This window comes from Gracilinanus agilis, chromosome 4, assembly GCF_016433145.1.
Source record: "Gracilinanus agilis isolate LMUSP501 chromosome 4, AgileGrace, whole genome shotgun sequence".
Classification (NCBI taxonomy): Eukaryota; Metazoa; Chordata; class Mammalia; order Didelphimorphia; family Didelphidae; genus Gracilinanus; species Gracilinanus agilis.
Genome location: NC_058133.1, coordinates 490,372,373 through 490,395,078, shown reverse-complemented (window position 1 = coordinate 490,395,078; position 22,706 = coordinate 490,372,373). Strand labels below are relative to the sequence as shown.

The window sequence follows — 22,706 nt, the reverse complement described above, 5'->3', positions numbered from 1 at the left end:
TACTCACTTTAGGCAGCTGGCAGAGGGATGAGCCATGCAAAAAATGTCCTTGGGCACTGGGAAGAGGGAGAACGGAGCAGCTCCTGCCCTGTGCTGCCTGGGCACGTGAGCCAATACTTCCCCAAGGCTGAACTAGGAGAATCATGAAAGACTTCTGATAAGACATCACCCCTAAGCTGGGCCAAACTAAGGCTTCTAAAATGCTGAGGTAAGGAAGAACATTCTATGCATGGGGCACAGCCTGGGCAAAAAAAGCCCAGCGGGGGCGTTTTAACTGAAACAGAGAGTTTATGAATGAGAAATAAGTCTGGTAAGATCTTCCAGAGCCAGACTCTAAAGGCTACGCTTCAAATGCCAAGCAGAGAAGTTTGAATTTTACCCAGAGACAATGCAAACCTTAGAGGCAGGTGCTATTATTACTCTATTATAAAGAGATAAAAAAAAATAATAAACCTGAAGCTGAGGAAAGTTATGAAATGTGCTCAGATAATCACACAGATAATAAGATTCTGAGGCACAATTTGAACTCAGGCCTCCTGATTCTTTCCAGTGTCTCTAAATTGAATTAGTTGGGATTTGAGTTATAGAGAGGAACTGGCTCAGGGGGTCCAGCTGAATGACCTGAAATGCAGAGATCCTGTGCCCAGGAGAGGGCAGTGTGAAGACACTTGGAGAACAAAAGATGGAAGTGGTCCTCAATCCTAAACTCGAGTTATCTTGTGTGCTGGAACTTTGCAACTTCTGTCCCACTGACACTGTGGGTATTTGTGCTACAGTGTGCCCCAGATTTGGAGGACGGAGGGAGGAGGAGCTCTATCAGGGTTCTTACTATACCATTTTTGAAAGTACCTTTCCTTTGAGACCAGCATCTCCTGGGTGAGGGCTTTCAGGGTTGCTCCTCCACCTTTGGTGTCTACCTCTCACTCAATTCTCACTTGTGGCTCCAAGAAGCTATGGAAGGTGCGGCAGCTGCACCCCGGTAAATCTGTCTGGACAGACGGGCTCAACCAGGTTGAAGGCAACGGACAGGCCTCCAGCCAGTCAGTGAGTTAGGAGGTGTCTACCCCAAGCATGTGAAGACTTCTCAGGGCAGATTGGAACAATGTGTTCCAATGGCCATGAAGTCAGCCTTTGTGATTGCAAAACAAACTGAGTCCAAGGCTCTCAGGAAACCAGGGACCCTGAAGCTTAGTTTCTATGAATTTAATATACAATTTGGAGGGAGTGAAAAACAGGATTATAAGGATTGAGACACCTACTTACTCATTGGTGGAGGATATCAGGAGACACTGAGGTGAAAGGAAGGAGGAGTTCTATGACCGTCCTTAAGTTGGTGACCTTTGGGAGGGGGAGTAATCTTGTGACCTCCAAAATCAAGAGACTTAGAAGCAGTTGAAACTTTAGTTTTACAAAATTTCAGATAAAGGTGAAATGGAATCACTAATGTTATTTTTTAAATGCAACAAGCTCTACATTTCTCTGACCCAATGAAATAGTCACAGAATGTCAAAGTTGAAAGATAACTAGTGCCAGGCTTTCCACTCACCTTTGGTGTTCCATCTCCAGTCTCGGTCCTTTTGTACAAATTATCCTTTGTTTGTACATCATATATCTCCAGCTCCCAGAACTCCAACTTCCTTCAAGATTCCACTCAAGCCTCGCCTTAAATCACCTCCTATGTTTGTATATAGTCTGTGTGTTGGTCACCCCTCGCTGAGGGCAGGAGTTATTTTATTTTTCTCTATTCCTAGCACTTGGAGAATTCACTGGAATAGTTAGCCTTTATATAGTATTTGAGGCACTGAAAAGCACTTCATAAATATGAACTCAGCTGATCTTCATATCATGGTGGGGTGGGGGGGATTGGGCAGGAAGGGGTCAGTGTTATTATGGCCCCCATTTTCTAGACGAGGACACTGAGACAAAGATTAAATAACTTGGCTAGATTCAAACCCAGGTCTTCCATTGCTCTAGCCATATAGTTTAATTAACTGCTCGTCCATGGTTTGATTAGTGTGAGGAAAGTGTTCTGGAAGGAAAAGCTGGGACTCCAGAATGCTGGAACCCACCAGCTCGGAGCCTTCGCTGTGTCCCTGGGAGAAATGAAAATCAGGGCGTCAAGAGAGACAGGAAAAAGAAAAGCGAAGCCCGGAGAAACGGGGAGAGGCAGCCTGGAGACATAGGGAGTCTACGCTTACTGCAAGTCATTCTTTGACCCTCAGTTTCCTCAGCTGTAAAATGGGAATAATAAACCTCACAGCTCTGACATCCCAGCGATGCTGGGAGGGTCTGATTCGATAACGCATGTAAAACCCTTAAAACACAGTACAAATGCCAGACATTACTATTAATTGCCATTATTATTACATTTTCACCATTGGGAAGGCAGGGATATCTCTCAGTTGTTGGTTTTGTTTGTTAAACGGAACCTATGATTTCCCAGTGAGGACAACTCCCTCCACCGCGGCGGATAGCCTCCTTTTTTTGTGATTTATACTCCTACATTTGTTTGGGGGCAAAGGTGGGACTTGAACTTGAGACTTCACAGAGCCTCACGGCCGGGAGAGGCTTCTGTCTATGAGTCAAGAGGAATAGGGGAAAACCTTTGCATAAGGTTCGTTTGCACAAATTATGCAAATGAAATCCTGCAAATAAAAAGCCCGGTTCTAGGACGCCTACATATTTGCATGAAGGCGGTTTTTTTTTTTTGTGACGTTGCGGAGCAGGAAGGGAGGGAGGACGGGAGCTTTGGAGAGGGGAGGCGGGACTTACTCCAGAGTTCCCCGCCCCTTTTCTGGGGCAAAGCCACTGAGATGTCTTGACCCGCCTACCTAATTCGGATCCTTGGCGACTATTGGTTAAACCCACCCTCCATCTTCTTTGCTCGGAGCCGATTGGATGCTAGTCTCTTCTCTCCTCAGTTGCTCCTTGCGCATTTCCGGGCGTTGGGAGCGTGGGGCGGACGTAAGTTTACCGCCATTGCGTTTTCTTAGAAACAGCGAAGCGACTGACTGGGGCTGTGGGGTAAGCAGAGGGGAGTAAAACGTTGATGGCGCGTGTGGAGTCTGGGAGGGTGAGCAGGGCAGGGGCGCGCGGGGGCGGGATGATCTGCACCAGGAGGTGAAAGAAAAATGAGACGGGAGTGGATTCTGGGGGAAGTGGCCCAGGGTGTCGTGGAGAGGGACGCGCACGCGCGTCGACGATGGATAGGGCCGAGAGGCCGGGTCCGATGCGCAATGAGCATGCGCAGTGAAGTGGGGACCAGAGCTAGGCGAGGAGGGGGCGCCCCGATTAAAGGGGGGAGGTGTGTGTGGAATTGGGAGCATGCTCAGTGACAGCGAGGCTACGTTGTTGAATGAAAGGGACAGGTCTTGAATTGAGTCTGGGGAGCAGGGTCGTGACAAGGGGGCGTGTGTCCAAGGGAGAAGCTCCCTGAGGACAGGCACTGTCTCCTGGGCATTAATTAAGTTCGTCCTGAGGGCTGAGCCTTGGGAATAGATACAGAGACAAAAGTAGAGCTGCTGGGGGCAGCGATAGGGCTCAGTGGATTGAGCACCGGCTTCAGAGACCGAAGGACCTGGGTTCAAAAGTGACCTGAGACACTGCCTTACAATATGACCCTGACCCGATCACTTAACTCTGATTGCCTTGTTGGAGGCAGTACATAATAATTGATTCTAAGACAGAAGATAAGGTTTAAAAAAAGAAAAGAAAGTAAAGCAGCCCCTGCCCTCAGGAAGCTTAGGAGTATACTAACTAGTATATGAGGGACAGGTATTGGTATGAGGGGGTTATAAGGGCCTGATTTAGAGTCTGGGGGTTCAGAGAAGCAGAAATGAGGTGGAAGGTCAGCCAGTACCAACTCAAGATGGAGTAAGAGGGAGAGAAGGGAAACCTGGTTGGGGGATTCACAGCAAAGGCAGCAGAGTCTGAAGCAGTCACATGGAATGGGGTGTCTTGGTATGTTGGGGGTAGGTAGTCCTATAGCTGGGGAGGTAAGGAAGGCACTGGAGTGAGGGATGGGGCCAGGCAATGGGAGTTAAGTGACTTGCCCAGTCAAGCTAGCTAAAGAGTATCTGGAGCTAGATTGGAAGCCAGGACCTCCTGATTCCAGGCCTGTCTCTTTATCCACTGAGCTATGTAGCTTTGCTATGTCTCCCCTCCCCCCCCATTACATTTTTTTACATAAGCATAGAAACCCAGGGAATGAATTGGTTAGGGAAAAGACCTAGAGGGTAACCTTTTTTTCAAGTTTTTGGAGAGACTTACTGAGTTCTCTTACTATTCCTTAGGTTCTCCGGACATGGCCGGGGTGTTTCCCTACAGAGGGCCGGGTACCCCTGTGCCCGGCCCTCTGGCACCACTTCCCGACTACATGTCAGAGGAGAAGCTTCAGGAAAAAGGTGAGGAGTCAGGGCTGGGTCTGGGAGCTTTCGATAGGGGAGTAGGGTGCTGCTACTTGGATCACTTTCAGTTGTAGTCCTGAGGGTGTGCTCCCTTATAGTTCCTGAGAGTATTCAGAGTTTGGTCTGTTGTTTTTATCCTTGTAAGAGATAATCATCCTCTAACCTCATCTCGAAAGCATATCAGGGAAGGTACCTTAAGACCAGGGATGCTCACATGAGGTAAACCATGACACAAGCTGATTGTTCTTGCCAGCCCGAAAATGGCAGCAGTTACAAGCAAAGCGCTATGCAGAGAAGCGGAAATTTGGATTTGTAGATGCACAGAAGGAAGACATGCCTCCAGAACATGTCAGGAAGATCATCCGAGATCATGGGGACATGACCAACCGGAAATTCCGTCATGACAAGCGAGTCTACCTGGGGTAAGGCAATCCAGGGAATAGAGGGATGTGGAAAAAGTAGAGAGACTATAATTTCCTGAGAGTCCCAAGCATCTGCCAGTTTGGGTTTGGTTATATCTTTGTCCTCATAAAACTGTGATTATTATATTGCCAGGCTCTTTGGTCTTTTATTTCTGGACCTGGTTTCTTCCATAGACCAAGACAACATTTCTATTCACTTGAGTTGATGCCTCATAAGTACTGCTATTTGCTTTTTTAAATCCTTGCCTTCTGTCTTGGAATTAATACTAAGTATAGGTTCCAAGGTAAAAGAGTAATTAAGGAGTAGGCAACTGGGGTTAAGTGATTTGCCCAGGGACACAATTAAGAAGTGTCTGAGGTCAGACTTGACCCAGGTCTTCCTGACTCCAGGCCTACCTCTATCCAGTTAGCTACTTAGCTGCCCAAGTATTGCTTTTCTTAATCCCTTTTTGAGGGAGGGAGCTTCAGGATTGTGTAACCAAATCCCCCAAATTCACAATTTGCAAATGCATCATTGCTACTTTAGGCCCAGAGGTCTGCTCTTTTCTGGCATACTAGAAACTGTGAGTTCTTTTAAGGCATCCAGAATGTAGAAATAGTTTTGCCTCCTTTCCATTTGAATTGTGTAGCTAGAGACTAGGTAAGTAGAGGAACCAAAGCTTCATAAACCACTGCCTCATTGAGAAATGGGAACTGGCTGCATGGTCACCTAGACTAGAACTGAGTAATGGAAGTGATTTCTGGATGAATGCAAGACTGCATGATTCTTTTTTACCCATCTGGTAGAATAGTTTAGTGTGTGGGACAGGGAACAGAGCATCATGGGAGTCATTTTTTTTTTTTTTTACCCTCTCCTATGCCACAGTGCCCTGAAGTATATGCCTCATGCTGTTCTCAAGCTCTTGGAAAACATGCCCATGCCATGGGAGCAGATTCGGGATGTGCCTGTCCTGTACCACATCACTGGAGCGATCTCCTTTGTAAATGAGATTCCTTGGGTCATCGAGCCTGTCTACATCTCTCAGTGGGGGTAAGAAGGCCTGGGATGCTTGGGCTTTGAGTCTGTGGCATTGTTGTCTCTGGGGTTTGGATTGTGACCTGGCTTCCCTCAGGTCCATGTGGATCATGATGCGTCGAGAGAAGAGGGATAGGCGGCACTTCAAGCGGATGCGCTTTCCCCCATTTGATGACGAAGAGCCCCCCCTGGACTATGCGGACAACATCCTGGATGTGGAGCCTTTGGAGGCCATTCAATTGGAGCTGGACCCTGAGGAGGATGCCCCTGTGCTGGACTGGTTCTATGACCACCAGCCCCTAAGGGACAGCAGGAAGTGAGTAACTGTAGCCATAGTTCTAGGGGCCAGGCTCAGCCAGCTGGAGTTGTTAGCCTTTTCTGAGTCTGGAGGGAAAATTGAGGTCATAGAGTGCTTCTGCCTGGGTAGCTGCTGTTGCTTTCTCAGCTTTGTCCCCTTGTCTTCAGGTATGTGAATGGCTCTACATATCAGCGCTGGCAGTTCACACTGCCCATGATGTCTACTCTCTACCGCCTGGCCAACCAGCTCTTAACTGACCTTGTGGATGACAACTACTTCTACCTGTTTGACCTGAAGGCCTTTTTCACCTCCAAGGCCCTCAACATGGCCATCCCAGGAGGCCCTAAATTTGAGCCACTAGTACGAGACATCAACCTTCAGTAAGTGCAATTAGGAAGAAGGAGTAGTGGGGCCCTGGGTTGGGTCAGAACTGTTTTTGATGCCAGGGCTCAAGCAGGTCTGGAGCACTAAATACATTCTATGTTGATGCCCCAGTCATGGAACTTTAGCTGGGGTTCTTGGATTTACTCATCCTTGCCTCCCCCAGGGATGAAGACTGGAATGAATTTAACGACATTAACAAGATCATCATCCGACAACCTATCAGAACTGAGTATAAGATTGCTTTTCCATACTTGTACAACAATCTCCCACACCACGTCCACCTCACTTGGTAAAGAGATCAGAATCCAGAACAGAGGGGATGGGGATGTGGGGATAGGAGAAGGGTCTGACTCACTGATCAGGGGGTTCTGACCAGCTCCTTTATTTCAGGTACCACACTCCCAATGTTGTGTTCATCAAAACAGAGGACCCTGACCTCCCAGCCTTCTACTTTGATCCTTTGATCAATCCTATCTCCCACAGACATTCTGTCAAGGTGAGGCAGACTATGGTGACCTCAGGGACTCTTCTGTGAATTAGAAATGTGACTTACTCCTAGCTTGGGGATTCATTCCAAAACCCATCTGGCTCAGGAGTGATGCGCTCTCTCTCTCATCTTCATGAAAACATATTAGAACCTCAGTTATTGGCTCTGCCCTCAGTTTTTGTTGTCATCCTTAGTCTCTACTCTCTTTTTCCCCTTTATGCTCCCCTTGGGGGTAGTAGTTGCTTTTTCCATGTTAGATTTTCTCTTTCTTGTGCCTTAGTGAGTCTGAATTTCTCCCTTTTATTCTCAGGCTGAATAGAACTTTTTACTATGTTGTATTTTGCTAACCCACCAAGGAAGGGAATTGTTTTGGATGGCTGTGATTGCTTCCTGTGACCTACATGCATTTAGCTTGGGAGATGTGGTGCCTGCTATACAAGCTCTCCCGGGCTTGTGTGCAGCACCTTGGGCCCCTGACTCCTTGGGGACTTCTCTCTGTTTGGGACATGCATCACTGAGAGGCCTGGCTTGTGTAGTCCAAAAGCCCTCCAGCAAAATCTTTACCCAAAGTGTCAAGGACTGAGCTCCTTGGGTATTCTTATTTTTAGAGTCAAGAGCCTTTGCCAGATGATGATGAGGAGTTTGAGCTCCCCGAGTTTGTGGAACCTTTCCTGAAGGACACACCCTTATACACAGACAACACGGCCAATGGTATAGCCCTTCTGTGGGCCCCCAGGCCCTTCAACCTTCGCTCTGGTCGTACCCGCCGTGCCCTGGACATACCTCTGGTTAAAAACTGGTAACGTTTCCTCTTCTACAGAGTGTTGTGGATGGAGGTGGGAGGGGGAGCCTATAGGGGATGGGAGTGTGTGGTAAGGAGCATCTGTGAAGTCCTGCCATGTCTGCCACCCTACCCCAGGTATCGGGAGCATTGTCCTGCTGGGCAGCCTGTGAAGGTGAGGGTCTCCTATCAGAAGCTGCTCAAATACTATGTGCTGAATGCTCTTAAGCACCGACCCCCCAAGGCCCAAAAGAAGAGGTAAGGAGAGCAGGTGGCTTTCTCCCTTCTTTCACCATGGGGGGCCACTGTCATGTTGTTTCCCCCTCCCCCAGAATAAAAGGAAAACTTGCTTTTCTTCCATCCTTCAGGTATCTCTTCAGGTCCTTTAAGGCCACCAAGTTCTTCCAGTCTACCAAGCTGGACTGGGTGGAGGTGGGGCTTCAGGTTTGTCGCCAGGGCTATAACATGCTCAACCTCCTCATCCATCGCAAGAACCTCAACTACTTGCACCTTGACTATAATTTCAACCTCAAGCCTGTCAAGACCCTTACCACTAAGGTGCCTGGGTGGGCAGGTGGGAGGAAGGGCTTATGGAGAGGCCACCTGAAGGGCCCCAGGCCTATAGAGGATGGAGACTAGTGGGGAGTGCCCCAGGACTGCAGGGCAGGGAGGTTGGTGGGATGCTGGCTCCAGTATCACTAAGAAGGGGAAAAGAGAACTGACTCTAGTGCCTAGGGACTGCAGGGGAGGGAGGGCTGGTAAGGACACTAGCTTCAGTGCCCTCAAATTTGGGGAAATCTCTTAAGTCTTGAGCTTCTCTGCCTCCTGACTCTACCTGGTTTCTACTCCTGATATCTCCTTCAGGAACGGAAGAAATCACGTTTTGGAAATGCCTTCCACTTGTGTCGGGAGGTGCTTCGACTGACCAAGCTTGTGGTGGACAGCCACGTACAGTACCGCTTGGGCAACGTGGATGCCTTCCAGGTGAAGCCAGAAGATGGTGGCTGGGGTTTGCCTTGAGGGTCGGGGGAGGCTGGCCAGAGCTCGGAGCCTGATGGACTTATGTTTTTTTAGCTAGCAGATGGGCTGCAGTATATATTTGCCCATGTGGGCCAACTGACAGGAATGTACCGCTACAAGTACAAACTGATGCGGCAGATCCGGATGTGTAAGGACCTGAAGCACCTGATCTACTATCGCTTCAACACGGTAAGAGGTGCCTTTTGGCCTTGGCTTGCTGAGATATCCTGTTTCAGGGAGCTCCAAAAGAGAATCTTTGAGCTCCTGTGGCTTGTTTGCTTCATCCTGGACCCCTCTCCCCATGGGAGGCAGCAAGAGGCCCTGGGCAAGATGACTGACCTGGCTACTTTGCTTGATGTTCTAGGGTCCTGTGGGGAAGGGTCCAGGCTGTGGTTTCTGGGCTGCTGGCTGGCGAGTCTGGTTGTTTTTTATGCGGGGCATCACTCCTCTTTTGGAACGGTGGCTGGGCAACCTCCTGGCCCGGCAGTTTGAAGGTGAGTGACTTGGCCTTAGAATCTGGTTTCCCCTCTGTTATTCTCCATCATGGGAATTGGGGTGGATGTCTTTTTGATACTCTTCCATTCTTCTGGAATGAATGGGATCCTTTTATTTGGATGCACAGAATGCTACCAAGGTCCTCCTCAGTCAGGTCTTCAGCTAAAGGTCACTTATTGACTTTGGTTTCTCCCTGAAGAGACCTGGACTAAATGGTTATATAGTTATTAAGAACTGAATGAATTACAGGACCACAAGGGTGCTCAAAAATGAGTTTAGGTCAGGCTAGGGGAGTGCTCCGGGATCCTTTATTGGTCAGTCTTGTGGAAGTCTATAATTTTTTGAGTAACTTTGATGAAGATGTAGGCAGATGACCAGCAAGCTAAGAAGGACAGCTGATATAAAAAAAACAGTTAAGTCCCACAAAGATTGAAGAGGTTAGAAAAGCTACAAGTGTCTAAAATAATCAGCTCTCTCAAGAATGATTTAGTAAAATTTAGGGGGTGGTTAGTGGGTTACAGGGTCATTGTGAATCAACAAGGTGAGATGATGGCCAAAAGAGAAGGTTTAGGTTGTTTTGAGGCTAGAGTATTGAGAATGAGGGAAGTCATAGGTCTACTCTGTTCTGTTCTAGTCAGACCCCCATTTGGAGTACCAATGTTTTGATTCTAGGGGAACACATTTTAAGAATGACATTGACTATGGGTAGTGGATAGAGCCCTAGATCTGAGTCAGGGCAACCGAGGTTTAAATCTGGCCTCAGACACTTCTAGCTATGTGACCCTGAGCAAGTCACTTAACCTTCTAGCTATTTTTTGCCTTGGAACCCATACATATTATTGATACTAAAGTAGAAGGTATGGGTTGTTTTTTTTTTTTAAAAGGACATTGAGGGGGCAGCTGGGTAGCTCAGTGGATTGAGAGTCAGGCCTAGAGACAATAGGTCCTAGGTTCAAACCCAGCCTCAGCCACTTCCCAGCTTTGTGACCCTGGGCAAGTCACTTGACCCCCATTGCCCACCCTTGCCAATCTTCCACATATGAGACAATACACCAAAGTACAAGGGTTTAAAAAAAAAAAATTGATTAGCTGGGACTGTCAAGAGAGGGTCTCAAGACAAATATGAGATTTTTGATATTTCATCCTACAGAAGAGGAGGCTAATCAGGGGCATGGGAAGTGGCCTTCTTTAAAGGAGGGGTTAAATTTATTCTGCTTGGCCTAGGAAGGCAGTATGAGAAGCAATAGGTAGAGGGGCAGGATTAGAGTTGATGTTTTTTAAAGATAACAAAAATCTAACAATTATAGGTTTGGAAAGTAGAATGTGGTACTCAGGAAATTGGAGCTTACCTTCCCTGGACATTTCCAGGCAGGGTCAAACTAGATCTCATGGGGAGATTTTTGTTGGGGGTGGGGAAATGGGTTGCTAGGTTCCCTTTTACAGAATGGGTTGGATCTGCTGGGATTGCTTTCCTGTAAATGAAGAATTACTTCTGGATAAGTATCCAAAACAAGAAAGAAAATCTTGCATCAAACTCAGCACATTTAATAAAATTAAAACAAACAGGTGGCCTGCCATACAAAAATGCATTTGCTCTATGCCCCTTTCCATATTGTTCTGAAGTTAAGAATGTAATTTCCTTAAAGGTTCAACTTGGAATTTCAGGTTCAGCCTGGCATTTGCCAGGGTCTGCATGGGCCCCTGAGTAAATCATTGCTGATCCATTTCCTCTCTGAAGAGTGAAGGCTTAGTCTTTGTCTGTCCCAGGAATTTGGAGATGCAGACCTTAGTCCTCACAGTGACTTTTTACTCACCCTTTTGGGCCCCATTTAATCTCCAGGTCGACACTCAAAGGGGGTGGCAAAGACTGTGACCAAGCAGCGAGTGGAATCTCACTTTGACTTGGAGCTCCGGGCAGCGGTGATGCATGACATCTTGGACATGATGCCTGAGGGCATCAAACAGAACAAGGCCCGGACAATCTTGCAGCACCTCAGTGAGGCCTGGCGCTGTTGGAAGGCCAACATACCCTGGAAGGTGTGTGCGTGTCTGTTGTTGATGGGTTCATCTGGGTATCTTACTTTTGTCTGGCCGTTCCTACTCCAGCTTCCCTCTCTGCCACTTACCTATTTAGGTTCCTGGATTGCCAACACCCATTGAGAACATGATCCTGCGCTATGTGAAGGCTAAAGCCGATTGGTGGACCAACACTGCCCATTACAACCGAGAGCGGATCCGTCGAGGAGCCACTGTGGACAAGACTGTGTGTAAGAAAAACTTGGGTCGTCTCACGCGTCTTTATCTGAAGGCTGAACAGGAACGTCAACACAATTACTTAAAGGTGAGGGTCCATGGGTGGACTGGAGAGGGGCTGCGGGTGCACATCCTGAGGCTGGGCTGCTTTCCAGCCCAGACTAGCATGTGGAGCTGGATTTCTCTCTACCTAGGATGGCCCCTATATTACAGCAGAAGAAGCCGTGGCCGTCTATACCACCACAGTGCACTGGCTGGAGAGCCGCAGATTCTCCCCTATCCCCTTCCCTCCACTCTCCTACAAACATGACACCAAGCTACTCATCCTGGCCCTGGAACGGCTCAAGGAAGCCTATAGGTGAGCATTTTGGGAAGATTGGATGGGGGTGAGCTCACCTCCCTGGGGCTTGGATGAAAGATCTCCCTTCTCAGCCATTAACCCTTGTGCATCTGCTCTCATTGCCAGGCCTCTTTTGTAACCTTTCTCTCCCTTTTTCATTAGTGTGAAATCACGTTTGAACCAGTCCCAGAGAGAGGAGCTGGGCCTGATCGAGCAGGCCTATGACAACCCCCATGAGGCGCTATCTCGCATCAAGCGTCACTTACTTACACAGAGAGCCTTCAAGGAGGTGAGTGGGATGTGGCTTCTCTTTGTTGGCTAAGGAGAGATGTGGGAGAAGGGAAGCTTAGTCTGGACTCCGGTGTGACTTTGTCCCCTTGCCCCACAGGTGGGCATTGAGTTTATGGACCTGTACAGTCACTTGGTACCTGTTTATGATGTGGAACCTCTAGAAAAGATCACAGACGCTTACTTAGACCAGTACCTGTGGTATGAAGCTGACAAACGCCGGCTCTTCCCACCCTGGATCAAACCTGCTGACACAGAGCCCCCTCCTCTGCTTGTGTATAAGTGGTGCCAAGGTGAGGCCCTCTGGGGGGTTCCTATCTTCCTTTTTTCTGGGCCCAGAAATAGAGCTTAGGTAATCGACAATATAGATAGATGGGTCATGACCCATATACCTACATTGTGCTGGGCAACTGACTTGAAGGGCCTGGAAATTATATAGATATAGTGCCTTCTCTTCCTTCTCCTGCCAGGCATCAATAACCTGCAGGATGTGTGGGAGACAAGTGAGGGAGAGTGCAATGTCATGCTGGAGTCACGATTTGAGAAGATGTATGAGAAGATTGACCTGACGCTCCTGAACAGGCTTCTGAGACTTATTGTCGACCACAACATTGCTGACTACATGACGGCCAAGAACAATGTGGTCATCAACTACAAGGTAGGGGCAGCTGGGGAGCAGCCCTGCCAGCTGTGGAACGCGACCATGGGGATGGGGATGGACGGAGTTCTGATGTTCCCTTCTTCCTAGGACATGAACCATACAAATTCTTACGGAATCATTCGGGGACTCCAGTTTGCCTCCTTCATTGTGCAGTACTATGGGCTGGTGATGGACCTTCTTGTCTTGGGCCTGCACCGGGCCAGTGAGATGGCTGGGCCTCCTCAAATGCCCAATGACTTTCTTAGCTTCCAGGATATAGCTACAGAGGCTGCCCACCCCATCCGCCTCTTTTGTCGCTACATTGACCGCATCCACATTTTCTTCAGGTGGGTGGCATCTTCCCTTCAGTGGAGGCAGTGGGGGGCCATGACTTAGGGGCTCACACTGAGGCTATTGTTGGGGTCCTGGCTGGCACAGGTTTACCGCAGATGAGGCCCGAGACTTGATCCAGCGCTACCTAACTGAGCACCCTGACCCCAACAACGAGAACATTGTGGGCTACAACAATAAGAAGTGCTGGCCTCGGGATGCCCGGATGCGCCTCATGAAGCATGATGTGAACCTGTAAGTAGCCTCTGTGTGTGTGTGTGTGTGTGTGGGGTGGTACGTGGAGGGAAGCAGCCTCTGGCCCAGGCGAGGGTCAGTGGGAGAGGGGAGCTCAGGCTGCACCCTCGCTGGAAAGGGAGAGGCCTTGAGAAGGTCCCACCCTGGGAATCTGACCAGACCCCTGTGTCCTTTTATGGGCAGGGGCCGGGCAGTGTTCTGGGACATCAAGAACCGCCTGCCACGCTCAGTGACCACAGTGCAGTGGGAGAACAGCTTTGTGTCAGTGTACAGCAAAGACAATCCCAATCTACTCTTCAATATGTGCGGCTTTGAGTGTCGCATTCTGCCCAAATGCCGCACCAGCTATGAGGAGTTCACCCACAAGGATGGGGTCTGGAACCTGCAGAACGAGGTGCTGTCTGGTTGTCAGGTCCTGGGGGTAGGGGGGAGATGGTGGCTGGGCCCCCAAGCTTGGTCCTCAGGGTATGTAGCACTAAGGGAGGCTGATAAGCAAGGGTGAGGGCAAAATGTTGTGTCCTCATGGAGACCTTTGGGCTCAGGGACAGGGTTTTTAGCAGTGGGAATGTGGAGAGGCAGCTTGAACTTTTGTGAAGGCTTACATCTTGTGACCCCTACCACTGTCCTTCTGGCTCAGGTCACTAAGGAGAGGACAGCTCAGTGCTTCCTGCGTGTGGATGACGAGTCAATGCAGCGCTTTCACAATCGTGTGCGTCAGATCCTGATGGCCTCCGGTTCCACCACCTTCACCAAGGTACTTGTGGGCCTCAGCCTGCTGCCTCTCACCATCCCTTCTCCCTACTTTTAGCCCTTCTCCCTGTCTGAACTCTCTTTTTCCCTTCTTGCATTTCATATCTGTGACTTCCTTCACCTTTTCATTGTCTCTTGCCCTCCCATTCTTCCCAGATTGTGAATAAATGGAACACAGCACTCATTGGGCTCATGACGTACTTCCGTGAGGCTGTGGTGAACACCCAGGAGCTGCTGGACTTGCTGGTGAAGTGTGAGAACAAGATCCAGACCCGAATCAAGATCGGGCTCAACTCCAAGATGCCCAGTCGCTTCCCCCCAGTTGTGTTCTATACCCCCAAAGAGCTTGGTGGACTGGGCATGCTGTCCATGGGCCATGTTCTCATCCCCCAGTCTGACCTCAGGTGGTCAAAGCAGACAGATGTAGGCATCACCCACTTCCGGTCAGGGATGAGCCATGAAGAAGATCAGCTGATTCCTAACTTGTACCGCTACATCCAGCCTTGGGAGAGTGAGTTCATTGACTCTCAGCGGGTCTGGGCCGAGTATGCACTCAAGAGACAAGAGGCCATTGCCCAGAACAGGTAGGAGCCTTCCCGGGGAGGGAAAAGCCCCGAGGTCTAACTGGTGTTGGAGTATATGACAGAACTGCCTTCATGTGGATACTGCTTACTATAAGGATTACTCCCTAGAGCTAGGAACATCTGAGCTCCCCATTGGAGGGACTGTGCCATTTCTTCACTTCCTTTACCTTTCCCTTTTGGGCAGGCGCCTGACCCTGGAGGACCTGGAGGATTCATGGGATCGAGGCATTCCCCGGATCAATACCCTGTTCCAGAAGGACCGGCATACCCTGGCTTATGACAAAGGCTGGCGTGTCCGCACTGACTTTAAACAGTACCAGGTGCTGGAGGAGACAAGGGTGGGCGGGCTAATCTGGGAGGAGTGGCTCCTGCCTTGCAATTCTGGCTTTGGGCCTGGTTTTTTGTTTTTGTTTTTGGTTTTTTTTGCTCTTGCTGGTCTTAGTAAGATGCTTGGCTTTTACCAACTTGGGTCTCTTTCCTTTCCTCATCTACCCCCTTCAGGTCCTAAAACAAAATCCATTCTGGTGGACACACCAGCGGCATGATGGGAAGCTCTGGAACCTGAACAATTATCGAACAGACATGATCCAGGCCCTGGGTGGTGTGGAAGGCATCCTGGAGCACACGCTCTTCAAGGGCACTTACTTTCCTACTTGGGAGGGTCTTTTCTGGTGAGAATTTTCTTCCATCACATTCTACCTTTCTCAGGGCTGATTTCTTCCTTTTCCTCTCCCCACACTGCCTCTTCCCTATACCTAATGACAGCCTTTTGTACTTCTGTTTTCTTTACCCTATACAGCCTAGCTTCAGTTAGGCATGCTAAGAGGTCAGAACAGTTGGTGCCTGGGTAGTGGCAGAAACTCTGTAACTAGGCTGCTTTGACCCTCACAGGGAGAAGGCTAGTGGCTTTGAGGAGTCAATGAAATGGAAGAAGCTGACCAATGCCCAGCGGTCTGGGTTGAACCAGATCCCCAACCGTCGCTTCACCCTCTGGTGGTCCCCTACCATTAACCGAGCCAATGTGAGTCTTACTTAGAGTGACAGGAACTGGAAGGGTTGATGGGATCTCTGTCATTATTTAAGCCCATCTCCACCTTTACAGCCTAGCCTCCCTCTCTATCTTTCAGGTATACGTTGGCTTCCAGGTACAGCTGGACCTTACTGGCATCTTCATGCATGGCAAGATCCCCACACTGAAGATCTCTCTCATTCAGATATTCCGTGCTCATTTATGGCAGAAGATCCATGAGAGCATTGTCATGGATCTGTGTCAGGTAAGGCTTTGGGGAGGAAGCAGGAGGAGGCAGCTTGATAGTGGGGGAGAAATCCCTCTAAGCTCTGAGCCATCTGCTGGGGGTTGTCCTTTGAGGATGCTGGGGCTGGGGCCTTTTTCTTTCTGATGCTGGGCTGCCTGCCATCAGTATGGCTCGAAACTCTCTGTCTCTTTAGGTATTTGACCAGGAGTTAGATGCACTGGAAATTGAGACGGTACAAAAGGAGACGATTCACCCCAGGAAGTCCTATAAGATGAACTCCTCTTGTGCAGACATTTTGCTTTTTGCCTCCTATAAATGGAATGTCTCCCGGCCCTCACTGCTGGCTGACTCTAAGTAAGTTCCTAACTAGCCTAGCCCTGAGACTTCCTCTTGGTCTTCTTTCTGCCTTATCCTTAGACAGAATTCCTGGTCACTGGTCACTGCTGTCTGGCGCTCATGAGGAGACTTGGCCCTTGACTTCTTTGTCTTCATAGGGATGTAATGGACAGCACCACCACTCAGAAGTATTGGATTGACATCCAGCTGCGTTGGGGTGACTATGATTCCCATGACATCGAACGCTATGCTCGGGCCAAGTTCCTGGACTATACCACAGACAACATGAGTATCTATCCCTCCCCCACTGGTGTGCTCATTGCCATCGACTTAGCATACAATTTGCACAGGTGAGGCAGAATTAAGGCACCAGCCTCCTCAACACTGTAAACATTTCGGTCACTTTTTTTATATTGAATCTGGTTTTTGAGTTGTCTCTGGCCCTCCCTCTCTGCTCCAGGTCACTAATACCTCGTTTCTTCACGTTTATCGTAGCTTGCCTTGGTTGACCCAATCCTCCCTCCCTTCTTTTTGACCCTCGTTTCCTTCTCATGTCTTCACAGTGCCTATGGAAACTGGTTTCCTGGTAGCAAGCCTCTGATCCAGCAAGCTATGGCCAAGATCATGAAGGCAAACCCTGCCCTGTATGTCCTTCGAGAGCGGATACGTAAAGGCTTACAGCTGTACTCTTCTGAGCCCACTGAGCCCTACCTCTCCTCCCAGAACTATGGTGAACTCTTCTCTAATCAGATCATCTGGTTTGTGGATGACACCAATGTCTATAGAGTCACCATCCACAAGGTAACGTGGGCTCTGACACTCAGCTCTCTGTGGGAGGGCCTCAGTCACTGAGATGGGTACATGCTGTGCTTATGGTAACTGGGGGTCTCTGTCTCTCTGCCTTAGACCTTTGAAGGCAACTTGACTACCAAGCCCATCAATGGGGCCATCTTCATCTTCAATCCAAGAACAGGGCAGCTTTTCCTGAAGATTATCCACACGTCTGTGTGGGCTGGACAGAAGCGTCTGGGTCAGGTACAGCCCAGATTGAGGGCCCCATACATCTGTGTCTTGCTCTTCCCTTCCCTCTGTATTGCTTGGCCTGTGTTAGGGCTGGCAACCCATTAGGACACCAGCTGGAGGGTTGGCAGCCTGAGCCTGGGAGGAACATGGAGGCCCCCATTAATGCCTACGGTACTTGAGCAGCCTCCTGAATAGTCTCTGGTCATAAAGTTGATGAACTCTGAGGCCCCTTAAGCTACTTTAGGTGAACACTTTCAAGGCCTTCCTAATCTCTAGCGACCACTCTGCCTCTCTGACCTCATTCCCTATTATTGCCCAGGGTGATGGCACTTGATTGTATTTTGTGCACAGTGTCCACTCCTGGGCATTTGCCTGCTGGCCTCTCCCCTGCCTACTCTTCAGTGTGGAGACTCAGCATTCATTTTGTCTTCCTCCTAGTTGGCCAAATGGAAGACGGCAGAAGAAGTAGCTGCCCTGATCCGTTCTCTGCCCGTAGAGGAACAACCCAAGCAGATCATTGTGACCAGAAAGGGCATGTTGGACCCATTGGAGGTAAGATGTGTGAAGGGATGGTAAGGGAGGGATTTGGGCAGAATAGGACCCCAGGGCCTTGGAGCTGTATCTCTGACTTTTATCTTGTTTCAGGTGCACTTGCTGGACTTCCCCAACATTGTGATCAAAGGCTCTGAGCTGCAGTTGCCTTTCCAGGCCTGTCTGAAAGTGGAGAAATTTGGGGACCTTATCCTCAAGGCCACCGAGCCCCAGATGGTTCTCTTCAATCTCTATGATGACTGGCTCAGAACCATATCATCCTATACGGTGCGAAGTTATAGCAGGGAAGCCCTGACTAGGGAACAGCTCGCATCCCCAGCCTTTGCTCACCTTCTCTGGCCTCAAGAGAACCTGAATTTGGGATTTGGGGCATATTGACTCAAAGCTCTGGGCAAGGCCTGGGGATGCCCAAGTCAATGGTAGAAATTGCTCATTCTCAGGAAAAAGTGGAGGGGGAAGGAAGGTAGAAAGGGTGAAAAGTGTCTCCTCTGGGTAGTTGTGGCTGACGGTTTTCTCCCTGGGCCAGGCCTTTTCTCGACTCATTCTGATCCTTCGTGCTCTCCATGTGAACAACGATCGGGCCAAAGTGATCCTGAAGCCAGACAAGACCACCATCACAGAGCCCCATCACATCTGGCCCACGCTGACCGATGAGGAGTGGATCAAGGTGGAAGTGCAGCTCAAGGACCTGATCCTAGCTGATTACGGCAAGAAGAACAAGTGAGCTGGGCCACCAAAGAGGGTGGGTCTGGGGAGGTTAGGGGAGAGGGGAGAGCTTCCCCATTGAGAACTGAGGGCTGAGAGCCGGGCCAGGCTTGGGATCTGAGACATGGGTTTATCCTCAAAGACTGACAAGCTACAAACAAAGCTCAGTGTGAAGGTTGAAGGGTGCTTGTAAGTGTTGGACCCTCTTTCTTTGCTTCTTGTACAAGAGCCTGATTTGAACTAGGAGAAAATTTTCTTAAAAATGAGATCTGTTACCTTGGGTCAGAGCAACTGGTCTGGGTCCAAGGAGGAACAGAGGACTCTGATGTCCAGGAAAGCCTAGGAATGTCCAGTTTACCCTGCTGCTTCTCTGGGGAAGACTGGGGATTGTTCAGGGGCCAGATACATGTGCAATGATTCTCAGCTCCCCTGGGTTACATCTTGTTGTACGGGGACAACGGAGAGAGTCCCCCTGAGTGTGATGTGACCATCTCTGTCCCGCCAGTGTGAACGTGGCCTCCCTAACACAGTCAGAGATCCGTGACATCATCCTGGGCATGGAGATCTCTGCACCTTCCCAGCAGCGGCAGCAGATTGCCGAGATCGAAAAACAGACCAAGGAGCAATCCCAGCTGACAGCAACCCAGACCCGAACCGTCAATAAGCACGGAGACGAGATCATCACTTCCACCACCAGCAACTACGAGACTCAGACCTTCTCCTCCAAGACAGAGTGGAGAGTGAGGTACTGGCCCCAGGAATGTGGGGCAAACTGGGGGGAGAGGGAGACACGTGTGTGTGTATGCGCGTGCGTGAGAGAGAGACAGAGAGAGAGAGAGAGAGAGAGAGAGAGAGAGAGAGAGAGAGAGATCTGTGCAAGGCTGACCACCCTCCTCACACCTCAGGGCCATCTCTGCTGCCAACTTACACCTGCGCACCAACCACATCTACGTCTCATCAGATGACATCAAAGAAACAGGCTACACTTACATCCTTCCCAAGAATGTACTCAAGAAGTTCATCTGCATTTCTGATCTGAGGGCCCAGGTGAGTAGGTTGGAGGCAGGGCAAGGGCATAGCCCCCCGCCGTGTTTCTTGGGAGGCAGGAGCAGGAGCACAAACTGCTAACAGGACAGAACTGTTCACTGGGTTGAATCCCCAACCCTGTTCTTTTCAGATTGCAGGCTACCTCTATGGAGTGAGCCCCCCGGATAACCCTCAAGTGAAGGAGATCCGCTGCATTGTGATGGTACCTCAGTGGGGCACCCACCAGACAGTGCACCTGCCAGGCCAGCTTCCCCAGCACGAGTACCTCAAGGTGAGTGTGGGAGTGTAGCATGGCATCAGGGAAGTTGGTTGGCTCTGCCTCACGGCACATGGTGGCAGAGACCCTGGAGCTTAGCCTGGAGTTCCCTGGTGCTGGTCTCATCCGCTCTTTTGCCTCCGCAGGAGATGGAGCCCCTTGGCTGGATCCACACTCAGCCCAATGAGTCCCCCCAGCTCTCGCCCCAGGATGTCACGACCCATGCCAAGGTCATGGCCGACAACCCCTCATGGGATGGTGAGAAGACTATCATCATCACTTGCAGGTGAGACAGCTGGGCTGGGCCAGGGAGGGCCCTCGCTCTTGCCTTTGGTCCTGGGTGAGGCGCTCTGGGTCTCCTTGCTGACGGTCCTGGCTTCTTCCCAGCTTCACTCCAGGCTCTTGTACCCTGACTGCCTACAAGCTGACTCCCAGCGGCTATGAGTGGGGTCGGCAGAACACAGACAAGGGCAACAACCCCAAGGGCTACCTGCCCTCCCATTATGAGAGGGTGCAGATGCTGCTGTCTGATCGCTTCCTTGGCTTCTTCATGGTGCCTGCTCAGGCGTCCTGGAACTACAACTTCATGGGTGAGCCAGGCGGAAGGGGGTGGCAGGGAGATGTGCCCTCGGGTGATTTCATCCAGCCCCCGGGGCTCCCTGGGGGAGAAGCCCACCTTTGTCTCCCAGAAGGAGCACCCTAGGTACTCCAATTAGAGTTTTAGGAAAAGTCCAGATTTGGACATCTGTTTGGCGTGCCTGCATGTATAGCCTCTGTCATTGCTTGGCTTTTGAAGAGAGAAAGGGGGGAGAGAATTTGGAAATGTTAAAAACAGGCAGCTAGGGGCTTGGGATAAAGTGCCAGGCCTGGAAACTGGGGGGTCCTGCATATGGCCTCTGGTACTTCCTAGTGTGACCTTGGGCAAGTCACTTAACTCCCTTCTCTTAGAATAGATACTAAGACCGACAGACAGACAGTAAGGGTTTTTAAAAACTTAAATCTTTGTACATAGAATTGGGAGGAATAAATATTTCGAAAATGGGGAGGGAAAGCAAAAGCAGCTCCAGAGGCTGTTTAGCAGAAAGGAGGCAGGCCCGAGGCTTGGTTCCTCTGGGTTGTGGGAAAAGCTTCCCTTTGAAAGGTCTGGCCCGCCCTAGCGCCCTTGGGGCCCTTCCTTCGGGGCTGGGGCCCTGACCCCCTTCTCCCCACCCCCCCTCCTTAGGTGTGCGCCATGACCCCAACATGAAGTACGAGCTGCAGCTGGCCAACCCCAAGGAGTTCTACCACGAAGTGCACCGGCCGTCCCACTTCCTCAACTTCGCGCTGCTGCAGGAGGGGGAGGTCTACTCCGCCGACCGCGAGGATCTCTACGCCTAGCCGGCCCCGCCCCCGCCCCGCCCCGCGTTCCTGCTTGTGTTTCTGTGTTGTGCAGCCCGCGCCCCGCACCAGAGCGGCGCAATAAATTTTGTACAAATTCTCGGCCTCGGCTTTTATTGGGGAGGAGGGGGAGGCGGGTGCCCACTCTTGACCTGCTGTGGGATGGTCACAGGTGCCCGCCTGGGCTGGGTGGAGCCTGGCCCGCTGCCCCAGACGGGGTGCTGGTCTGGCCACTCCGCTGACCACCCACTGGCTAGGCTCCGGGGCGGGGCTCTGGCTCCGCCCCCGGCCCGGAGTCCTCGACTGCCCCGGGAAACCGGGCTGAGAGCTCTCGGCTTTGGCGGGGCCTGGGGCCATGGAGCCCGCTGGGGCGGCTCGGCCCAGGCCGGAGCTCGTGTACCAGCTGGCCGGGGCCCTGGGTACCGAGCTCCAGAGGCTTGCCAGCCGCTTCGGGTCGGGGGCGGCCGCGGGGCTGATGCCCCATGTGGTACGGGCGCTGGAGCTGCTGGAGGGGGCGGCGGCGGGGGCGCCCCGCGGGCCTGAGGAGGAGGCGGAGGAGTCGCAGGGGCCTGAGCAGCGGGATGAGTGGCTGCCAGGAGGCGGAACGGGCGGGAAGGGGAGCGCAGCGCCTCCGCCAGACGAGCGGCTCCTGCTGAGGCAGTTGAAGCAATTGACCGACCGGCAGCGGGACCAGCTCCGTGCGCAGAGCCGGGACCTGCAGCTCCGGGGCCAGGAGGTGGAGGCGGTGAGAATTGGGCTGGGAGGGGGCGGTGGTGGGGGCGAGGGGCGTGGCCGAGGCCAGAGGGAGCTGGGGGAGGAAGGAGGCCGGGCTGGCCGGAGGGCGGCCACCCGCATCCTTGCCCCTCCTCCCGCAGTTGCAGGAGCAGCTGCAGCGACTCCTGCGGGTCAACGGGGAGCTCCGGTGCAAGCTGGCCGCTGTACAGGTCCAGTTGCGGGCCGCGCAGCAAAGGGCAGCGGAGGCGGAGGAGGCTCCTGCTCCGGCCCTGACCCGAGAGGCGCCCGAGGGCACCGTGAGTGGTAGGGCAGCCCCTGGGCCCCGTGGGCGTGCTGGGGGGTGGGAGTTAGCCTTCCCAATCTAGAGAAGTGGAGCCCTTCTGGCCAATCACCAATCAGCTTCCTGCCTTCTGTGAGGGCAGGGCTCGTTAAAAGCTGCTGGGTGGCTCAGTGGATGGAGAGCCAGACCTAGAGACCGGAGATCCTGGGTTCAAATTTGGCCTCAGACACTTCCTAGCAGTGTGACTCTAGCCGAGTCACTTCACCCGCATTGCCCGGCTCTTCCCTATCTTCTGCCTTGGAACCAATACGGAAGGGAAGTTGATAGCGTTGTTTGGGGGCACCTCACTTGGGAATCCCCCACCTCTGGTCCCAGCATCGCCCCCCTAGGT

The 22,706-nt window shown here is 51.2% G+C and overlaps 2 protein-coding genes across 2 annotated transcripts; both read left to right on the top strand.

The window, feature by feature from the left end:
• Window positions 1-4,303: 4,303 nt before the first annotated feature.
• On the top strand, window positions 4,304-21,400 carry PRPF8 (pre-mRNA processing factor 8). The gene is made up of 41 exons (XM_044672948.1): window positions 4,304-4,403; window positions 4,660-4,828; window positions 5,694-5,858; window positions 5,941-6,159; window positions 6,309-6,521; window positions 6,689-6,814; window positions 6,916-7,021; window positions 7,621-7,811; window positions 7,932-8,051; window positions 8,162-8,351; window positions 8,658-8,777; window positions 8,868-9,002; window positions 9,178-9,307; window positions 11,149-11,345; window positions 11,443-11,649; window positions 11,756-11,919; window positions 12,064-12,190; window positions 12,290-12,482; window positions 12,660-12,847; window positions 12,938-13,176; window positions 13,268-13,414; window positions 13,598-13,808; window positions 14,052-14,168; window positions 14,321-14,748; window positions 14,933-15,068; window positions 15,250-15,419; window positions 15,640-15,769; window positions 15,876-16,022; window positions 16,198-16,358; window positions 16,499-16,690; window positions 16,904-17,141; window positions 17,247-17,375; window positions 17,802-17,915; window positions 18,009-18,182; window positions 18,442-18,635; window positions 19,126-19,365; window positions 19,526-19,667; window positions 19,798-19,938; window positions 20,070-20,209; window positions 20,311-20,513; window positions 21,146-21,400. The coding sequence occupies exons 1-41, from the start codon at window positions 4,304-4,306 to the stop codon at window positions 21,298-21,300; spliced, it is 7,008 nt and encodes a 2,335-aa protein (XP_044528883.1). The 3' UTR covers window positions 21,301-21,400.
• Window positions 21,401-21,474: 74 nt separating this feature from the next.
• LOC123244451 (Rab interacting lysosomal protein) lies at window positions 21,475-22,404 on the top strand. The gene is made up of 2 exons (XM_044672949.1): window positions 21,475-22,045; window positions 22,176-22,404. Exons 1-2 carry the CDS (start codon window positions 21,656-21,658, stop codon window positions 22,398-22,400), a joined length of 615 nt encoding a protein of 204 aa, XP_044528884.1. The 5' UTR covers window positions 21,475-21,655; the 3' UTR covers window positions 22,401-22,404.
• Window positions 22,405-22,706: the final 302 nt, after the last annotated feature.

Bases quoted from the DNA above. Each gene is read 5' to 3' on its own strand.
- PRPF8 (XM_044672948.1), top strand. From the start codon at position 4,304: ATGGCCGGGGTGTTTCCCTACAGAGGGCCGGGTACCCCTGTGCCCGGC. The intron at 9,308-11,148 runs GTGAGTGACTTG...TTTAATCTCCAG, and splicing joins CCTGGCCCGGCAGTTTGAAG to GTCGACACTCAAAGGGGGTG. The intron at 19,668-19,797 runs GTGAGTAGGTTG...TGTTCTTTTCAG, and splicing joins TTTCTGATCTGAGGGCCCAG to ATTGCAGGCTACCTCTATGG.
- LOC123244451 (XM_044672949.1), top strand. From the start codon at position 21,656: ATGGAGCCCGCTGGGGCGGCTCGGCCCAGGCCGGAGCTCGTGTACCAG. The intron at 22,046-22,175 runs GTGAGAATTGGG...CTCCTCCCGCAG, and splicing joins GGGGCCAGGAGGTGGAGGCG to TTGCAGGAGCAGCTGCAGCG.